General features: G+C 45.2%; 5 protein-coding genes across 7 annotated transcripts in view; 1 reads left to right on the forward strand and 4 right to left on the reverse strand.

The window, feature by feature from the left end:
• Positions 1 to 720, forward strand: part of cdr2l (cerebellar degeneration-related protein 2-like) — a 6,320-nt gene extending 5,600 nt beyond the window's left edge. The window contains exon 6 of the mRNA XM_057015628.1: positions 1 to 720. This exon is cut by the window's left edge and continues 1,117 nt beyond it. The gene's annotated coding sequence lies outside the window, so the exon portion shown is untranslated.
• On the reverse strand, positions 224 to 7,728 carry arhgdia (Rho GDP dissociation inhibitor (GDI) alpha). The gene is made up of 6 exons (XM_057015639.1): positions 7,588 to 7,728; positions 2,782 to 2,979; positions 2,438 to 2,521; positions 1,862 to 1,938; positions 1,726 to 1,789; positions 224 to 1,589 (listed from the first exon to the last, which is right to left on the reverse strand). The coding sequence occupies exons 2-6, from the start codon at positions 2,969 to 2,971 to the stop codon at positions 1,387 to 1,389; spliced, it is 618 nt and encodes a 205-aa protein (XP_056871619.1). The 5' UTR covers positions 2,972 to 2,979; positions 7,588 to 7,728; the 3' UTR covers positions 224 to 1,386.
• An 873-nt stretch (positions 7,729 to 8,601) lies between these two features.
• alyref (Aly/REF export factor) lies at positions 8,602 to 11,449 on the reverse strand. Of its 2 annotated transcripts, none has more exons than XM_057014696.1 (6): positions 11,105 to 11,449; positions 9,619 to 9,774; positions 9,370 to 9,517; positions 9,232 to 9,295; positions 8,973 to 9,150; positions 8,602 to 8,895 (listed from the first exon to the last, which is right to left on the reverse strand). In XM_057014696.1, the coding sequence occupies exons 1-6, from the start codon at positions 11,336 to 11,338 to the stop codon at positions 8,881 to 8,883; spliced, it is 795 nt and encodes a 264-aa protein (XP_056870676.1). In that variant the 5' UTR covers positions 11,339 to 11,449; the 3' UTR covers positions 8,602 to 8,880. The 2 variants fall into 2 exon arrangements, with proteins under 2 accessions (XP_056870676.1, XP_056870675.1); XM_057014695.1 differs by having other exon boundaries at positions 8,973 to 9,153; positions 11,105 to 11,448.
• Positions 11,450 to 12,461: 1,012 nt separating this feature from the next.
• On the reverse strand, positions 12,462 to 14,932 carry mcrip1 (MAPK regulated corepressor interacting protein 1). 2 transcript variants are annotated; one of them, XM_057015282.1, is made up of 5 exons: positions 14,790 to 14,932; positions 14,076 to 14,109; positions 13,876 to 13,979; positions 13,231 to 13,329; positions 12,462 to 13,157 (listed from the first exon to the last, which is right to left on the reverse strand). In XM_057015282.1, the coding sequence occupies exons 2-5, from the start codon at positions 14,081 to 14,083 to the stop codon at positions 13,093 to 13,095; spliced, it is 276 nt and encodes a 91-aa protein (XP_056871262.1). In that variant the 5' UTR covers positions 14,084 to 14,109; positions 14,790 to 14,932; the 3' UTR covers positions 12,462 to 13,092. The 2 variants fall into 2 exon arrangements, with proteins under 2 accessions (XP_056871262.1, XP_056871261.1); XM_057015281.1 differs by having other exon boundaries at positions 13,876 to 13,994; positions 14,790 to 14,929.
• Positions 14,933 to 15,472: 540 nt separating this feature from the next.
• Positions 15,473 to 17,645, reverse strand: ppp1r27a (protein phosphatase 1, regulatory subunit 27a). Its single transcript, XM_057015370.1, has 3 exons — positions 16,686 to 17,645; positions 16,422 to 16,572; positions 15,473 to 16,229 (listed from the first exon to the last, which is right to left on the reverse strand). Exons 1-3 carry the CDS (start codon positions 17,119 to 17,121, stop codon positions 16,109 to 16,111), a joined length of 708 nt encoding a protein of 235 aa, XP_056871350.1. The 5' UTR covers positions 17,122 to 17,645; the 3' UTR covers positions 15,473 to 16,108.
• Positions 17,646 to 17,660: the final 15 nt, after the last annotated feature.

Here is a 17,660-nt window from a genome sequence, read left to right on the forward strand (position 1 = left end):
GTGCCATTTTTCGTGGCTGCAGTTACCCCGCCCAGCCACTAGAGGGACACGTCCTGAATTCACTAAGATGACATGCTCCAAAGGTTTCATGAATATTTTGCTCCTTAATGTGTCCAAGTTGTGTAATTTAAAGTTTTAATATTAACAATCAGAGTTTAATGGTGATGTTTCTGTTGCTCGGAGAGGAGGTTTGCGTGAATAAATCCACGGGACACAGGCGGGACCCAGTCTTAACACTTTAATGTGAACACAGAAGAGTGAGCTGTAGAATTAATCAGCAGCACACGATGAGTGAGAACCAACCCGCTTGAGGAAACTGTCGGTTTTCAGCTGCACAAACATTCACACCGTCGACCTGTTGGGAATGTGTCAAAAACACTGATTTCGCTGCACTACTTTGAAACAAAAAGGAAGCCATTTACAGCCGGATTCAGCTTCCTGGTGCGGAGCGCAGAGTTCTGCTGGGTGGGCCGTAAGACACCCGCCGTAAGGCACGGTCAGTGTGGTCATCTTCGCACATGAACAACGGGACAGAGGTAACATCTCGCGTGTAGAAATACGGCCTCAGGGACCAGAAAAGACACCGGGTGACGTCATCCATGAGCAAAACAGTGATTTGAGATTTTCGGTTGCATCAAAGGGGTCAGACATTAGTACAAGTACTGTATAAGTGCCACCAACATGCATCGTTTTACAAAATAAACCTGAAGTACGTCCTGATACCCTGTCTGTGTTATTAAAACATGCTCAGACGGAACTCTAAAAAGGCAAATGGCTCAATGAGTTGTTTTCAATCCGAGAGGTTCTTGTTAAGGCCACGTGGCTGCTGGAGTAGAAACACCCTGACCAGGAGGAGCGGCAGCCTCGCAGGAAGTTTGGATCGGGGAGGGGGGGGGGCTGGTGATCGTCGTTTTATGTAGAACCTGCACCAAAGCTTTTAGGGGACCCCGGAGCAGCCCTACACCACTACTGTTTCCTGTATTTCCAAAGGCAGATCGCGGTCATCATACAAAAAGAACCAGAAACTTCAGAGACAAAAGGGAAGATACAGAGGAGGGATGGGGGGGGGTCACAGAGGTCGCTTTTCAGAGGAATTTAGACCCTGTTTTGAGTATACTTTTGTATTATTTTATGTCTATGACACACAATTCTGGATTGTGTTTACTCTTTCCATTTTTAAAGGAGTTTGATATTTTTTTCCCTGATTCAGGTTTTTTTTTTTGGAATGACAAAGTGATTGGAATTCATGGGGAGGGAAAAAGAAACCGGGGGGGGGGGTCGTTGGACGGAGAGAGCAAAAGCTGAATTGACACATCATCCAGATGCAGACTGATCAGAAGTAACAGAAAGGAGGAGAGAAGACGGGGAGGAGGGAGAGAGCGTGAATCAGTCTTTCCATTCTTTCTTGATGGTGAGGTTCCATTCCCAGGAGAGATGATCGTGTTTGTCATCATCGGTGAACTTAGATTTGATGGCGTAGGTGCCGCGGGCCAGCATCCCTTTCGGCGCCTCCTCGACTGGGGTGACATACTCGTACTCCTCCTCAGGTCTGGGGCCGTAGCTCCCCACCATGTAGTCCGTTTTGTCAACTGCGGGTTAAAAAAAGAAGAAGGGGGAAACTCAGTTGAGGTGCAGGTGGGATGAGATTCACAGGTTATTAACGCAAATATCTAATCACTCAAGATTAAAAAGAAATGCTGAGATGCAGCCGTGCTGCTCACTCACCCTTCACTCCTTTCCTGGTGGATGTTTGAGTGTATCTGAGGCCTGAGACGATCTCCTTGTTGACCTGTGAAAGGCATCAGGCGTGACCTCCCGCTCCTCTGACAGTAAAGCTCCCTCCCTCAGCAGCCAGTCTTACCTTGAAAGTGATCTTTATTTTGTAGTCCACTCCCTCCTTCAGCACAAACGTGCTCTTCTTTATGTTTTCCAGGTTCCCTGCCAGGACAGAGACGTGGTGTGACCACGCGTTGGGATGATTCACGCTGTATACAATGTTGCTGCTTTAGGCGTAAACAGACGTGGGCCCCAAGCATGTTTCGCCTCCCAAGAAGTACTTTGTGTGACAAGTGTGAGAGCTGTGCAGCGCTGTGACGTTACACGTGCACAAACACAGGCATGGGTACCCGTGATGCGTAATCGGTCGGACCGTTGACAGTAGCGTGAGTCAAGTGGACAAAACTGTACTCAGGCCTGTGTAGGAAGAAAGCTGCCCAGCTCCAGCCAGTATAGACGCTGGCCACTAGATGGCGCAGTGTCGTGGGTGAGACCCTCTGCTGTGGTTCAACCAGGAAGCAGCTCATTAGCCCACTCACACAGTGTCAGTCCTCATTTACAGACCCAAAGGGCCGTTTGCTGTGTCTGCACATAGAAATATGGCCGCTCCTGCTGCTCAGAATCACTACTGCCAAGAAAGGAGGCGAGCAGCCGCACTCACCTGTCAGCTCCAGGACCAGGGGGCCGGGGGCTGTATCACACATGAGGGTCATCCGTGTCACCTGGACGTTGGGCAGTTTGGGATCTAAAACACCGGTCGACACAACAATTTCATTCACGCCGCCGCATGTAAACCAACAATCGTGGCTTCAAAACCCAAATGAGCGCGTTTATGATCCGTGTTGCAGAGGATGTGGGTGCGACGGATTTCTGCAGGTACGTGTGTGTCATGTAGAAACATTTTCTGTTTACAAGTGGATCTCTGGAACAAATGGTCCTTAGTTTTACAGCTTCTACATTTATCACTGGAGTCCTCAAAGGCCTCACCAAGTGTTGATTACTGACCTGTAACCACGCTAGCTTTGCCCAGCAGCGCCTCCTTGTACCTGCGCAGGCTATCGTCATCTTTGTCCAGCTCCTGGATCTCCTGTAGGCTCTTCTGTGCGGGAGCTTTATAGTTAACGGAGCCCTCGCTCTCCTCGTTGGCTGCTGCGATCTCAGCCAGCTGCTCTGGGGTAGGCTCCTGCTCCGCCATGTTGTTAACTGCAGAGGGATAAAGACAACACCACCCACTGTTGAGCCGAGGGGGAAGACACTCAAAGACGGAACGCCACCACCTCCGTACACTTGCTGTTTTACGTTTTGCGAAACGTTGGCGTGTGCAACCCTCATCATGTGGTCTGAATATTGCCTCTGTGCACAAAGCAGACTATAAATAGAACAAAGGTGCTCATACCTGCACTATAAATAGGTGAGGACATGTCAGCAAATGCTAAATCTACAATTGTGCAACAAATATGCAGTTGAAGTCCTAAAATAATCCAGATTCTAATCTGTCACCTGTGAGAGGGCTACACTGCAACTATGGGGGCTCATAAAAGAGTGGTGTTAGCTTTGGAAGCAGCTCGTGCTAGCATTAACATTATTGGTGGAAACAGGCTGTACCGTTGGAAAAGCATGAATCCCCTCAAACCCGTGCGGAGGCCTGATCTTGGTTTATACGCTGTTGTAATGTATAAATAAAAGCGTGCTCACATCATCGGGATATAAACATCATCTCCCAAGTGCAGCAGTGAACAGGAGAACATTGACCCCCACCCCCAGCTTTATTCCCAGCTCTAATGGCTAAGCCACATCAGTTCTCTTTCGGAGGTTGCTTTCGTCCATCGGTGTCATTTAATGTGATTTGTGACGTCAAAACGTTGGGAAGGTTGGATAAAATCAGCTCTTTTCCAACAGCGGGATGACGCCAGCGGGGACATGCCACAGACCTGGCTGGGAACAGCCTCTTACGCTGATGCACAGACGAAAGATTTACACCCAAATAAGCGGCTCATGGTGCGGAATATCCGAAGGGTCAACGCTGCCATTATATGTAGGAATGTGGTTTTATTGTGATCTCATCTCACAGCCCTCATCCACATTAGTCAGAGGAGCGCCAGTCTGCTGGTACAGAGCAGGCAAAATTGTTGAATACTTAGATCAAATTTAAAGATACAGTTTAAGTATTTGGTGTGAAAATGCCCAGTGAGTGTAGTGGAGCCCTCGTCTGATTTATTAAAACATCCTTAAAGTCAAGAAATCGGCGTTAACGTACAAGTCGAGGCCCTCATAAATCAGTGTCGGAAGCGTAACAAATCACAAAAATTGAAAGAAAAAGCAGCCAACACACCCAGTAAGAACCCCACATGGGGTTCACAATCTGAGCCACCACAATCACGCACACCACAAACATGCAGCTTCTGTCACTCTGGCTCACTGCTTCTCTTTTATTGAGACCACTATGGCGTTAGCTATTAGCACAGCAGGAAAAGCGAGCTACTCGCTGCCTCCCCCCCCTGAAACGGGGCCTCTCTGTGTCCATATAAGCGCACATTCCTCGTTTGCCTATGGCGCACATTTGGGTGGTCAGCGGTGTGCCGGTGTGTTGAGGAAAAGCTGTTGAAGGCAGCAACAGGAAAAAAATAAAAATAACCCCACAGCAGCTGCTGTCACGACACGTTACAATGAACAGGTTGTTTCCCAGCTTCTGCTAATCGGTCCCTTTTCCCGCGGCGGGGAGGAAGCGGGGCCGGCGAGGGCTGCGCTGCTACCTTGGGCAGACAGGGGGAGACGTAGAACGACGCGTTACATAACATCCTTTGTTGAAGAGGGAAGTGATGGCCCTCAAGATGTCAGTTGAGGATAAAAATAAAGATAAAAATGAGCAGCCCACAGCTGCAGAGGACTTTAATATCCTGCCAGTAGGAGATCAAGTAGATCAATGCTAATATTGACTAGATGCAGCAAATGTGCTGTCAATGCCTGGTAGGAGGCCAGACCCCCTCCCTTACCTGCTCAGCCGTGCACGGAGATCTCTCCACATGGAGGATAAGGTGCTTGCTTGTCTAAGCGCTGCTGTTTTACAAACACCACGCTTGGCAGCGGATGAAGCCCGAGATTAGCTGCGTTCCTTAGCAACACCGCTGAACGGTGAGATTACAGAAAGTGGGATTACGGCTAATGAGGCGTTCAGGGACAGGGAAGGGAAGGAGAGGCGCTTGGAGGTGTCAGTGGTGATTCCAGGGGATTTCTGCTGACATCAGTCATTAGCGTCATGAACCTTCAGCCAAGATAATTGATCAGCGAGTTCAGATCAGGACCCGGAAATCCACAAGGGATGATACCGGCTTTGGGAGTTGGAATGGCGTGTTGTGGGACGGAACACCTTGAGCTGACAAAGGCAGGAATGCTAACGACAACCCGCTCCTTGATGGGTGGAGCGCAACAGAAACTCATGGCCTGTATGATCACAGGCTGACGAGCTTTCAGTGACAGGCGGGGTCAAAGGTCAGGCTCTTAATTGTATGACAAAGTACAGTAGGGAAATAGTTAATATGCAGCGCGAGCTTTAATCCCAGGTGAATGTGGCTGAGCTTAGTTGGCATTTGCTTCCTGGTGTCGGCTCTCTGTTCAACATGGCAGATGCAGATTTCCATATTCTCTGATCGCTGCTCTGTTTAGTCTTTGCACTTCATCTCTTATTCATTTGACTCCTCTGGACTTAAAAGTATCCCAGCGCTGCCGCTTTAATAAAGGCTCAGCCACTGAAAATCTCATTTTAGGCCCTTCGGACTCTAGAAACGGGTTTCAAAGAACGGTCCAAATCAAAATGAGCTACACCTTAAATTTTAGGAGAACATGTTGGAGTTATTAGGCCACCGAGGGGTGAAACGTTCCGCCCAGAAACATCAGGCCTGTGTTACTCCTCATTTTAGCAGGCCGAGACATTGCGGAACGTGGTGGGAATCAAGCGCAAGCTCCCGATTGTCAGAACTGCCACCATGACAGTAACCGTCACCAGACACCAAAGAAAGTTACAGAGAACTAGTCAGCAATACACAACGGTGTCCAACACAATTCCGTGCAAACTGCGCATTTGACTCATGACGATTTCCTCCCTACCAACTATATATTTTCATATCGTACGGCAAACTTCCTTTTTTAGTCAAGAGCGTTATGTTTCATATCCTTTAAAGTGCTGAACCGCAAGCTGCAAAGAATTTAACCCAGTTCAGCTTCGAGGTTCCACCTGCAAGACCAATCCAATGTTCTCCCTTTTTCAAGATACTGGAGATGCCAACATTAAAACGGCTACATGTCATGGCAGGAGATAAAAGCTGAAGATGTAGCGCTGCACATACCAGAACTTTGAGGAAGTGTTACAAGAGCTCTCTGCAGAGCTGATGCAACAGATTTGAACAGAAAGACGACCAGAGCGGAAATGCAACCACCTTAGAGGAATCGGCCAAGAACGCTGAAATTTCTTAAGAGATCAAGGTGAAAAATGCAAAAAAAAAACACACCAAAAAAAATAAAAAATAAACCTTGGCCATGCACTTTGTGCACCACAGACTTCACCAATAATGAGGGATGGATCGAGATTTACGGGAGAACATCTTTAAGCCAGGAAGAATGGCAAGAATTAGGAAGCTTCAAAAATAGGCCGAGGAAAAAAAAAAGAAGAATGAAACAAATCCGTGCATGGAGCAGCAGGAAGCTGTGAGTGAATGGGACAGACGAGGTGTCAGCTGAAGGGTCAGGACTTATTCCTACTGCACGAAGGGCCACGGACTGGCCGGCAACGCCTCGATAAACCCAACACACTCTCCAGAATGCATAATTAACACATCTCCGGTGATTTGAGGGAGAATTGGTGAGCAACAAGTACAAGTAATACATGGCTTCATTCTGGCCGAGGAACGAATAAAGAAAAGCAGAAGCTCCTCAGATGCATTTTTACAGTCCAGCAGTTCCTGCACTCCTGCCTGAACACGTCTGAAGCTCATCATATAGATAATCTATGGCCAACTCTCCCTGTTCATGGTCACCCAGCTGCAGGAGGAGAAGCAGAAAAACGCCTTTATTGCTAGTTTTTAGGCGGGGACGAGAACGATTCCTCAGAAAGTTCTCCAAGACCTGGACGTGTGGGGGGAAAAAAACACTCCTTCAAGCATTTTCAGCCATGTTCCTAGTGGGTTGAAGCATTTTTAATATTCTTAGGCGTGATATATGCATTGTATTGACTTTTTAACTTCCAAAATGCCAAGATGGAGGCAGATTTAAGATGCTGAGTCCCCTGCCCAGTTTTATATGTTCCAGGAAGTAACTGAAAAATGCCTTATGTATGGCATATGTGCCATTTTTCTAAAGACATAATGAATTGCCAACCCCAACAAAGGAAAGACATTGAATTTAAAAGCATAAAAAGAAAGTTTGACGACGTTTTCCTGACGGAGCGAAATGCCGAAACAGCTCAAATTCAACACCCGGAAATGAAAGATTAACTTTTGAGAGATTACCTCCTCATTCTTGTTTGATAACTCTGCAATGACTTGGCAATTATTTGACGTCTAAAGTAATTTTATATTTAAACGACGACTTCAACATGTCTGTTGAGAAAAGAAAAGGCACAGGCCTAACCTGCAGGAAGTTGCCCTTTGGCCACCCAAATTCCTTTCAAACATTTCTACTTTAAATTGGCAAAGTGGCAAAAATGTGGTTGACACAAGCGCCGGTCCGGACTATGGACACCGCTCTTGTTCGGATGTATACGCTTATCGTCGGAAATAGGCATTCAATTCGTTTAAAAAGTCGGTTTTAAAGTCTTACCGTTGCTCTACTTGTAGCTTAGGGCAGACTCCCGTGAATGATGATGAGGGAACCAAGCGAAGCGACACACAGGAAACCTGAAGCCGCCGCCTGCCGCGCAAAATAACCAACATCCGGTTCGGTGTCTCAGAAATAAAAGCGCTTACCATAAAATACCATAAATTTGATCTAATTTAGTTATTAGAAGCTTCTTACGTTAATGCAACGTGTGATTCACGACTAGTTCTCACGCATTTTTTTTTTATATTTTCCATTAAACTGCAAAATTAGATTGTGGGCTGTCTTGTGTTTGCAAATGGTTATCGGGAATGTAAAAAAGCAGCTCAAGTTATTACAAAAGCTATTAGTACTATAAAGTCATTATACAGCTGGTCTTTAGTGTTTACATTTAAATTTTAAATCAAGATAAGCTAATCAGATTTTTAAAAAATCCCCAAACATTAAAATAGTCCTGTGAATTTAATGCTTTAATCGTGAAAAAAAAACTTACCGGATGTTGGCAACAACTAATATCTTCCGGCTTCTTGGTACACGCGTGGACATGTCATGCTGCAGTTTAGTCTGAAGTCTATCTAGCCTATAACTTTCACTTATTGTAGCTTCGTGATCCGAGTTTCACGTTTTGTGTTCAGCCAGTGTATCGTTTCCAGTAGCAGACAAAGTACACTACGCGTCCGTTTCATAAAGCACCTCAGAGGTGGTTTTGAAGTCATAGTTCATACATATGGCGACACCTAGTGACAGTACCTAAGCACTGGTGACCATTAGCAAGTGCCCAAAAGACAGCCGCAGGGAACATTTTCTATTGACAGAAAAATACCACATTTAGCAGTTTAGAGAAATGACACAAAATCGATGCTTCCACATAGTTTACGGTTAACATTTAATGTGTCACTCAACCAGTCCCAAAATACAATACAAAAAGGAGGCAAACTTCATTGGCCCAGTGTAGTGTTCAAATGTGAAATCTTTATGTACAAAGCAATTTAAAAATGAACAAATAGGGAGACAGGATTGGTTACTATGCACTGCAGGTTTTATTACAAGTTCCTTTAAACTACAGGGTAGAAGAAAGAATTGAGAGCCCAACTCTTTTACCTACAGTCAAACCACTTTCATCAAGAAAAAAAAACAAAAACAAAAAAAACCCAAACATAAAAATACTGGTAAAAAACACTTTGGAGCATTTAAAAGAACAGGCTGGAACAATAACTTCGATCACATCAGAAGACGAGTGTAAAATATTCTATTGCCCACCCCACTGAGGGAGGGACAGATTGAGAGATCCATCTCTTAGCTGGTGTCCATCTGCAAAAAACAAGACGACATGAGTGTAAAGACAAAACTCAGTCCAAGAAAGGCAACATCTTAATGACTTGACGTACTCTTGCATTGTAGGCATCTAACTGAGCATCGAGTTCTTCTGCTGAAAGCGGCTGTTTGCTGCCCCCTCCTCGACCACCTCGACCCCTTCCCCTGGAACCGCCGGCGCCGCGCATCCCACGGGTTTTCTGCATGCCCCCAAAGCCGCCTCCACGAATTCTGTTCATAGGTCCACCGCCTCTACTAAGAATGCAAAAATAGCCCGTGAGACAAACATTTCAATGTGATGGTCATTGTAAAAGCGGGGGTGTCTACACATACCCCTGCATGGGTCGCCGCTGTGTGTCGATCTGTGATGTGACGAGCTGTATGTTCATAGGCCGCCCTTGGGAGTCAAAATGACAACTTAGCCAAACAGTCATTAAAAGAAAAAGACTAATAGCTGATCAGGTTCCATACCATCAAGTGGGATGCCGTTGTACTGTTTCATGGCCTTGAGGGCGTCTGCTCTCCTTTCAAAGTGAACATCTGCAGTTCCGAGGCTTCTCCCCGACCGATCGTAGTGAACAGCGGCCTTCTTTAGAATTCCAAATTCAGCAAAGAGTTCCTAAGGCAGAAACAAGACACTTTAGTCACAACATTAAACCACAGCGTTTTCCATCACACATCCAGCCAGGGGAAACAAGCATCACGTCATAAGGCTTATACCTGAATATCTGCATCCGAGACGCCGAAGTCTAGATTGGAGACGAGGAGCTTCCCTCCAGTTTCCACACCGGCTCCTCCGCCACTGGCAACGCCGTTGAATCCACTGAAGCCATTGTCAAACATGTCGTGCTGCCATTTGTCGGGAAGCTGTTTGGGCTGCAACAGATGAAAGAGAACGCACCTGCTGACTTCAGGATCCCCCTGCCCCTGTCAATTACAGTCCACTCGGCTGGGTGTTGGGGCAAGCAGGGGCTCCACTTCCTCCTGGCCGGGGTGATCAACGACCCCTCCAAAGTGTCCCCCAAAGCTCCCCAGCCCGTCCCACCATTACAAGTGAAGCAGTACAGACAGGACATGAAGTACAAACATCTCTAACATAGCTTGATCTATAAATCTGTCTCAATTGCCATACATCTTTAGATGTATAGAACAGTCTAATAACTGGGAAAATTTTAAACCCCAAACCCTCCCTTAATCTATACCAACCCTTGGAAAACTCCCCCCATCTCGCTACCAAACACAGCCCACTGCCATCTTGTCATCTCCGCCTCCACCAAAGGCTCTCCAGATCCTCGGGGACCAAGGGTGGCCGTCTTAAGCAGTGCTGGCTCCAGCGTCGCACCGTGTTGCCCGAACCACCAAAAAGTTCTTTAAAGGGCCTCACAGACAGGTTTTCATGGGGTAATAGTCCATCAGGGTGATGAGAGATGAAGAACAACTAGGGCCAGCTACCCCCTCTAAACAAGGGTAGATTGAGCGTCCATTTTGAGACCGCACTTTTGTGTGGTGCTTTGTCGAACTACACTCGATCTCACATAGGGAAGGACGATTTGAAAACAACTTTATACGAGGATTTGAAGTCCAATGATCCATCCACGAGCAAAAGCCATCATGGTTGAAAAGCCATGAAAACAGGCCTTGTTGTGAAACCCGCCGGCCACTGCAGAACAAAAGGCGGCTTGGTCGCTTCAACAAAATACAACGTTTCCAAAGGTTGAAGGGAAAAAAAAAAATCACTGGCAGGTCGTTTTTTGGTCGGTGATGTGGCTCCGTCACAAATTAACAGACGCTCGGGGCCGAAAGAACTCCTACTGAGCGTGGTCGACAAGATCTAATTTAAGATGCTGCATTCAAAATGGCGCCGGCGAGGCCTTCGATCCAACCGCCGCGAGTTAGCCAAAATGGCTCACGCCTCTGCGCGCTCCAAAAAGCCTCTTCTTGGGAAAAGGTGAGGAAAATAGAAAAGGTTGTGGGAGATGGGACATACAACGCACACAACTTCCATTAATGCTACACCGCGAATCACAGAGCTGTCGTTTGAGGGACGCTCAGCGGTTATAGCAATAATTTTATTTGCTTGACTAGCTCACTGGTTAGGTGGTTAGCTAGCAAGCCTAGCTGAGAACAGAATGATGAAACCCAGGCACTTTCAGGTTTGCCGAAGGCTTTTCCGTTTTTCCTGCCCATTCCTTTAATTTTCTCATACCCTGCTGTAAGGCGTCGGTCTGCCTCTACCGCGGTTCAGGTTTTGTCGGTTCCTCATGGGGCCGGATCCGCCGCCTCGGTTTCCAAATCCTCCGCCGCCACCTCCGAGACGCCCAACACCTCCGCCGCGGCCTGAGACGCCGCGGCCTCGGCCTCTTCCTCCCCGGCCTCCACCTCTCTGCTGCCTGTTCTGCTTGATAATGTCGTCTAAGGACATATCCAGTTTATCTGTCATTTTGCTGGCCAAATAGTGCTAAACTGTTTACAAAATATAAAAAAAAATACACCCTAGCCTTGATTGGTCCCTGACACAGAACAGCGCTCCTCGCACTGACAAGAAACACAATGAACAAACAGGGCAGAGCGGATACAAATAGGCAAACCGTCCTTTACGCACAGTACGTAAGCGATGATGTCATCACGCATTGTGCGTCACTTGTTACGTTTAAGCAGGTGATAGGCTTGAAACTAAATGAACCAAAATATTATTTGCCGAGAAAGTGGTCCAGTTTACACCTGGCCACGCGCATTAATGAGAGCAAAAACCGAGATGATCGAAGGATCTAAGGGACTTTGATCATAATGCCGTCTCAACCAGCGTTTGAGGTTTCACCGAGGATCTGTTCTAGAACATCGTTTATTTTCCGTTGCAGGCCTTAGAATTGTCCATTTGAGGGCACTTTAATCTAAGTTGTAATTAATTGAACAAACAGATTGTATAATCTACTAAACAAGCCAAATCCAACCTAATCGTTCAGAAACCTGTTTTTCCATGAACAATTGTTTATACAGATTTAAAGGATTTTGACTTTCTATCGAGACTAGAAAAAAAAATCGAATTTTAACTTATTCTAATATGAAGTTTTGTTCCTGGTACAATTTAGACACAGAATTTACAGAATCAAAGTAGTCTATTGAAGAAATAAATTGAAACGTCTAACATGCTCAGGTCCTTAAAAAAGCCCTTTAAAGCAAATGGTGAAACGCGTGTGGCGTTCCGAACAAAAGTCCACTGCAAACCAAAAATGTGAGCAGCTGTTGCATAATTTAAAACTACATCATGTTTAAAAGGTACAACTAAATAAAAACTAGGATATTGTTTTAAATATTTTTACACACCAATTAGTGACAGTGAATTTACCCTCTGCATTTATCCCATCCTTCTCACACCAGTAGTGTACACACACACTGCTGCAGCCAGAGATCAATGGGGTTGGGTGCCTTGCTCAGAGATACCCCAGCACATGACCTGGCCTGGGATTTGAACCCGCAGCTCTCTCGCTACGACATCATTTCCTTTCCTTGGAGCCATGAGCTGAAATGCCTGCTTTTATAAAACATGGGCTGATGTACAGAAGTACTGTAAAAGTCTTTTATTCAACATTTTGTTTCAAGGGTAAAAGGAAGGGAGGTTGCTAGCATTGTTGAGTTTTTTTTTTGCTTCCCCCCCCAACTAATTAAGTCCATTTCAGAATAAAATGTTGGCCTTCTACATTGTATTTGGCTTCGACACTTTGCCCATGAAGCGAGGATCCAGCATGACCTTTACATCAACCTCTACAGTGTACTCATCAAACTGGGTTCCAAACAAAAATAAAAGTAGTCAGCCCTTTGCATTTTCCTCCAAAGTGATCTAGGTAGCACAAGTAAAGGAAAACTGGGTTTGTATTTAAGACTGCAGTCATTTGTGTCCCTTGAAGAGTGCTAACAGTTTGAATATCAGCAAATTTTTGATCAAAGTTTTGCATTAGTCCCATCCACGTAAACCAAGTGACGAGAGAATTCCTGCTCCCTGGAATGCTGCTTCTTTTCTTCTTAGGCAGTTGCACAGGTTCAATAAACGGAGTTTTCTGGGGTTTCTCTGGTCCGGAGTTTAGAACATCTGGTTGCTCTTCGGAGCTAGAAGAGCCAATGGGGCTGGCTTGGCTGCTGGAGGAAAAGTTTGAGGATAACGGGTGGAAAAAAGTGATGTGAGCGTCACGAGAAGGACTAGGACTTTTTGGAGTCCTGTGTGTTGCGTTTTTTGAGGTCGCTCAGGTCCACAGGCGTGAAAGCTACAGAACACACAACACCGTTAGCCAGCCCGAACGATTCATTTGTGTCGAATGACACTATAGAGTCACTCACAATGTAGGTTAGGATTTGGGCTCTTCTCCACGTACTCTTGTGGTCCATTCCGTTCACTATTTTGTGTTGATCTGATGTCTCTAAGTACACACTGCCAAGCTGTGAAGAGCAAACACAGCAGTAGTGTGGTTAGTCTGGAAATCATGTCCGACCTGATATCCTTGTTAGCAGTGAGATGAGACAGACTTAAAGTGGAACAACATGTACAAACATGCCCAAATGCCCTATACCGAAGGATACTTGGGATTACTTTTAGTATATATAAATGGATCAACTGGGTAGTATTTCACATTGTTAACTAATAATTCAAACCATATCTGACCACTAGATATTTTCTTTTAGTCTGAAATAAATCAGTTGAAGAAGGAAAATACTCATTTAACTGGTATTTGCTGCAGGCTGCATTTATCTGTTGACATTGAATGACAAACCTCCCTTTTGTGTTGCTTTTGGACATCAGTGATTAGCACAGAGACATAACTACATAACTTTTACAAGTAAACATGTCAGACCATATTAAAAAAAAAGGGTGTGGCTCCTGCAATGCAATATAGAAGTGCTGAACAATGATAAAAAGTATTCTAGTAGAAAAAAACATACATCAGATTATAATAAAAAATAATAAATATCAAAAAACCTACTTACAATCATGTATAAATCGCACATTTTCCTCATGTGCGGGGGTGAAAAGCTCCCCGCTGTTGGTGGGGGAACGTGGGCTGGAAGTCCGCTTGTAACTGTTCACCATCCTGGGAGCAGATGAGCTTCACAAAAATGAGCCCAAACGTGACACATTCATTTAAAACGAGAGACATGTGCATTTGTGTGTGCATTTTGTTACAGACCTGGTCATGGTGTTGGCAGGCTCGTTGCTCCTCTCTGGGGAGTAGATTGAAATGCAAAGTTCAGACCACAATGGAATTCTACAAAATAACAGTGACAGCTATGGAGCTACACGGTCTGCTTTTAAATGTCAGGAGTAATACCAACACTGATACCAGAGCTAACTATTGACACAATGTATTACATGTCACCTGTTATTGGTTGTCAGACGTAAAACGCTACTGTCAACATGCAATCGGAACAAAGAAGCAATACGAAAACTATTCATAATCAAGTGTTCATATCTAATTACGCAGGGTCTAATGTGTGACCTGTAGAAGAAACGAAAGATCTAGGCGTTAGCTCGTTACAGGGGCTTCTGTTTACGTTTTGATAACTACAAGCTACAACAACCAAGTTCACTTAACCACTTAATTTTCACCCGTAATGTTATGGAATGTCTCTCTCGTTTGTTTATAAATTGGAACATTCTGTCTATTCCTGCATCGTTTGTGGCCTGTAAATGTAGAACAAACAAAATCAGTACAGCTAATTTTAGCCAGTTAGCTCGCTAGCTACTGGTTTACATTGTCTTGTGTCGCTAGCTTCAAACAGCCCATGTTTGTAGCCGTAACTCATCCCAGAGGTTTAAAGGAAATACATTTCACAAAACCCCAAAAGTTTGAAGGTGTAATGCAACTAATGTAAGGCACACACTGGCAAAATATTTAACAAACCCCGTTTGTGGTCCTTTCGCTTTCTTTATTCTGAGCCCGTGAACGCCGTTAAACTAGCTAAAACGTTGCCAATGCCAACCAATCATTTCCGGGATAGGACACGGAAGTGAAAGTGCTGCGATCCGCCGATGGAGACCACAGTTTTAGTTATGTAAATACACAACTAGAATGGATTTTACCTCAGCCATGGGAGACTGGTATATGACAGCCAGCATTTGTTTGTTTGAAAAATACCCCCAAAGGTTATGAACGGAATTTAACGAAACCTATAATGTTATGTAACCCCGTAGTTCACTGCCTATTTACTACTGGTTAACTTACCCAAACTCCATTAAGATCTCCCCCTCTCTCTCCCAGTGCTTGCTTGGCAGAGATCTAGTTTTAAATCCATTTTTTAAAACAATATTAACAATGTGCCAATAAAATAGCACCGGTAACTAGAAAAAAACAACAACAACTATTTACCTATTATTTTCCAGACTGCATCACTGCACATATGAATTTTGTTGTGAAGATAATTGAATAAAATTTCACAGTATAAATGATTGGGATGAACAGACCCATGAAAAGGGATCTCAGTACACCCTGGGATCTCAGTACATCCTGGTGCATGGATGGTGAAGTGATGCTGTGATCTCCTATCTTGCACTTTTCCTCACTAAAAATGACACAACACAACCAAGCAGCTTGTACTTATGAAAGGGTTTTTATTTATGAAAACATACAAAAATAACTTTCAAAAATAAAATTATAAGACTTCCATTTTTGACAATTGTACGTACACAACCTAAAACCCCACTAGAACGATACAGTCAGAGTGAAGGTGCTTACTTACGATAAGCGCGACTTCACCGATTTACAATTTGGCTGAACCTCAAGCTGCACAGCAGTGAGGATTCAAATCCATTTAAACATAAATGCCCACATGTAACAGAAATTCAACATGGATAATGAATTGAAAATTTTGAAATAAAATCTTCAAATGAATTTTCCAAAACGTGAAAATTCAAAAATATATTTGCACGGTTGGTAGAACATAGACTGTACAGGCACTGGCAGTATTGCTAATAAGCAAGGGAACTATATAATAACACAGGCATTACTCACAAAAGCCTTAAAAAATATACAGTATTGAATCAAAGCAGCGAGGCAGCAGTGTTTATTTTTCTGACCTTGTTTATCAGAATCAGTGACAATAGTTCTATTTCTTGAAGTCTTCTTCCTCCAAGTTCATGCGTTTCTGTTGAAATGGCTTTAGCTTTCTCACCCAGCAGACTCTTTATTTTTCTGCCTTTCGCTTTCGAGTCAATTTGTGTCCATCACACGCAGCCGGTCTCAAACAACTTGACCAGTTCCTTGCAGTCCGGGTCAATGAGGTCTGCAGGCTTTTCTCCACTTTCATTTTCTGCCTCTGTGCTTGCTCCCTTTGACAGCAGGTACCTGAGCAAGACGGGTAAGAAAACAATGTTATCCCCGGGGCTTGCCTCCACGGAAAAGATCACAAATGGATCTATAATTTTTCACCCTCTATCTGTCATGGATCAATGTTCCCTTGCAGACAAGAAACTTTGACTGAACTTCAAACAGAGCCTAAATGTTCAGGCATTCAGTGTTGCACATGTTCCGTTCTACCTTGCTATTTCTGGATAGCCGTCACTGCAGGCCATGTGAAGCGGCGTCCAGCCATCCTCGTCCCTCTGATGAACATCTGCGCCGTATTTTACAAGCAACTTTACCACCTCCAGGTTTCCAGTCAACACGGCTTCATGCAGTGCTGCCATGCCTGCACAGAAGATAACATCACGTCACTCCCCTTCCTGTCTTCAGGCACTTTTAATCGCAGCTTAAATGTTTCGGATCTAGATTTTTTTTTTCCGGCATAGAGATCTGTCTCACCTGAGTGGAAGAGCGTGTCGATTCGGACCTTCCTCGCCCTCATGAACCGACCGATTTGCTCCATATCTCCCCGTCTCACGATGTCCTGGAAGACGATGTCATTGGGGAAGTGCACGCTCCTCTTTGCGGGGGCGACGGGTATGACGGGCGTGGGATTTTCCCGCGTTTGCGTTCGCTGTGTGGAGCTGTACCTAGAGCCCTTGCTGTATGAGGGGATGTACGTTGAGGCGGCCCTGTAGGTGGACGTGTACTTGGACGGGCTGTAGTGGGTCGTGCTGAGCTGCGTTGCGGCACCATAGCTGCTCGCCGAAGAGTACGCGGACGTGTATTGGGTCGGTGTATAATGTGACGGGCTGTAGTAGGTTGGAGTATGGTATGTCGAAGGCGTGTACTGCGAGATGCGTGTGTACGCAGGGACGTGGTAGTTGTACTTCATCCCTGCGGTGGAGGTTGCGGCGCTGCCTCCCCCTTTGCTGCCAGCCCAGGAGGAGGGGTGTGGGAAATCCAAGAGAAAACACCAGTGAAGTGAAATCCCTATATCCTTCTGGCCGTTTCCCCTCTGCTCTCCAGCGGGTATTATCCGTCAGTTTTCCAGATAGAGGATCTCTTGCTGCTACAGTATAAGACCCTTATCAAATCCACTGCATTTCTTTACAATCCAGTCCCCCTTTTCAGCCTTTAAAGTCCACCTTTCAAGTCAAAAATTGCTCTTCTGTACGCTGCTTTTGCTGTTGCTCACTCAGGGAAGTGGGAAGGGACCCCTATATACCCTCTGGAGGGCTATTTTAGGGCCTGAGATCCAGTGACTTCAGCTTAGAAATGAATGTCCCTCATTCAGCTACTCCCACTGACTGGTCACATGGCCAGTGCCAACATACCCATGCATCAGAAAAAATGTTGACCACCAAAATGTTGCTTTTTGCTTTAGACGTCTTCTCACACCATCAACCCAAATCGTCGAGGCGTTAACCTAAA

Source organism: Takifugu flavidus, chromosome 18, assembly GCF_003711565.1.
Source record: "Takifugu flavidus isolate HTHZ2018 chromosome 18, ASM371156v2, whole genome shotgun sequence".
Lineage (NCBI taxonomy): Eukaryota > Metazoa > Chordata > Actinopteri > Tetraodontiformes > Tetraodontidae > Takifugu > Takifugu flavidus.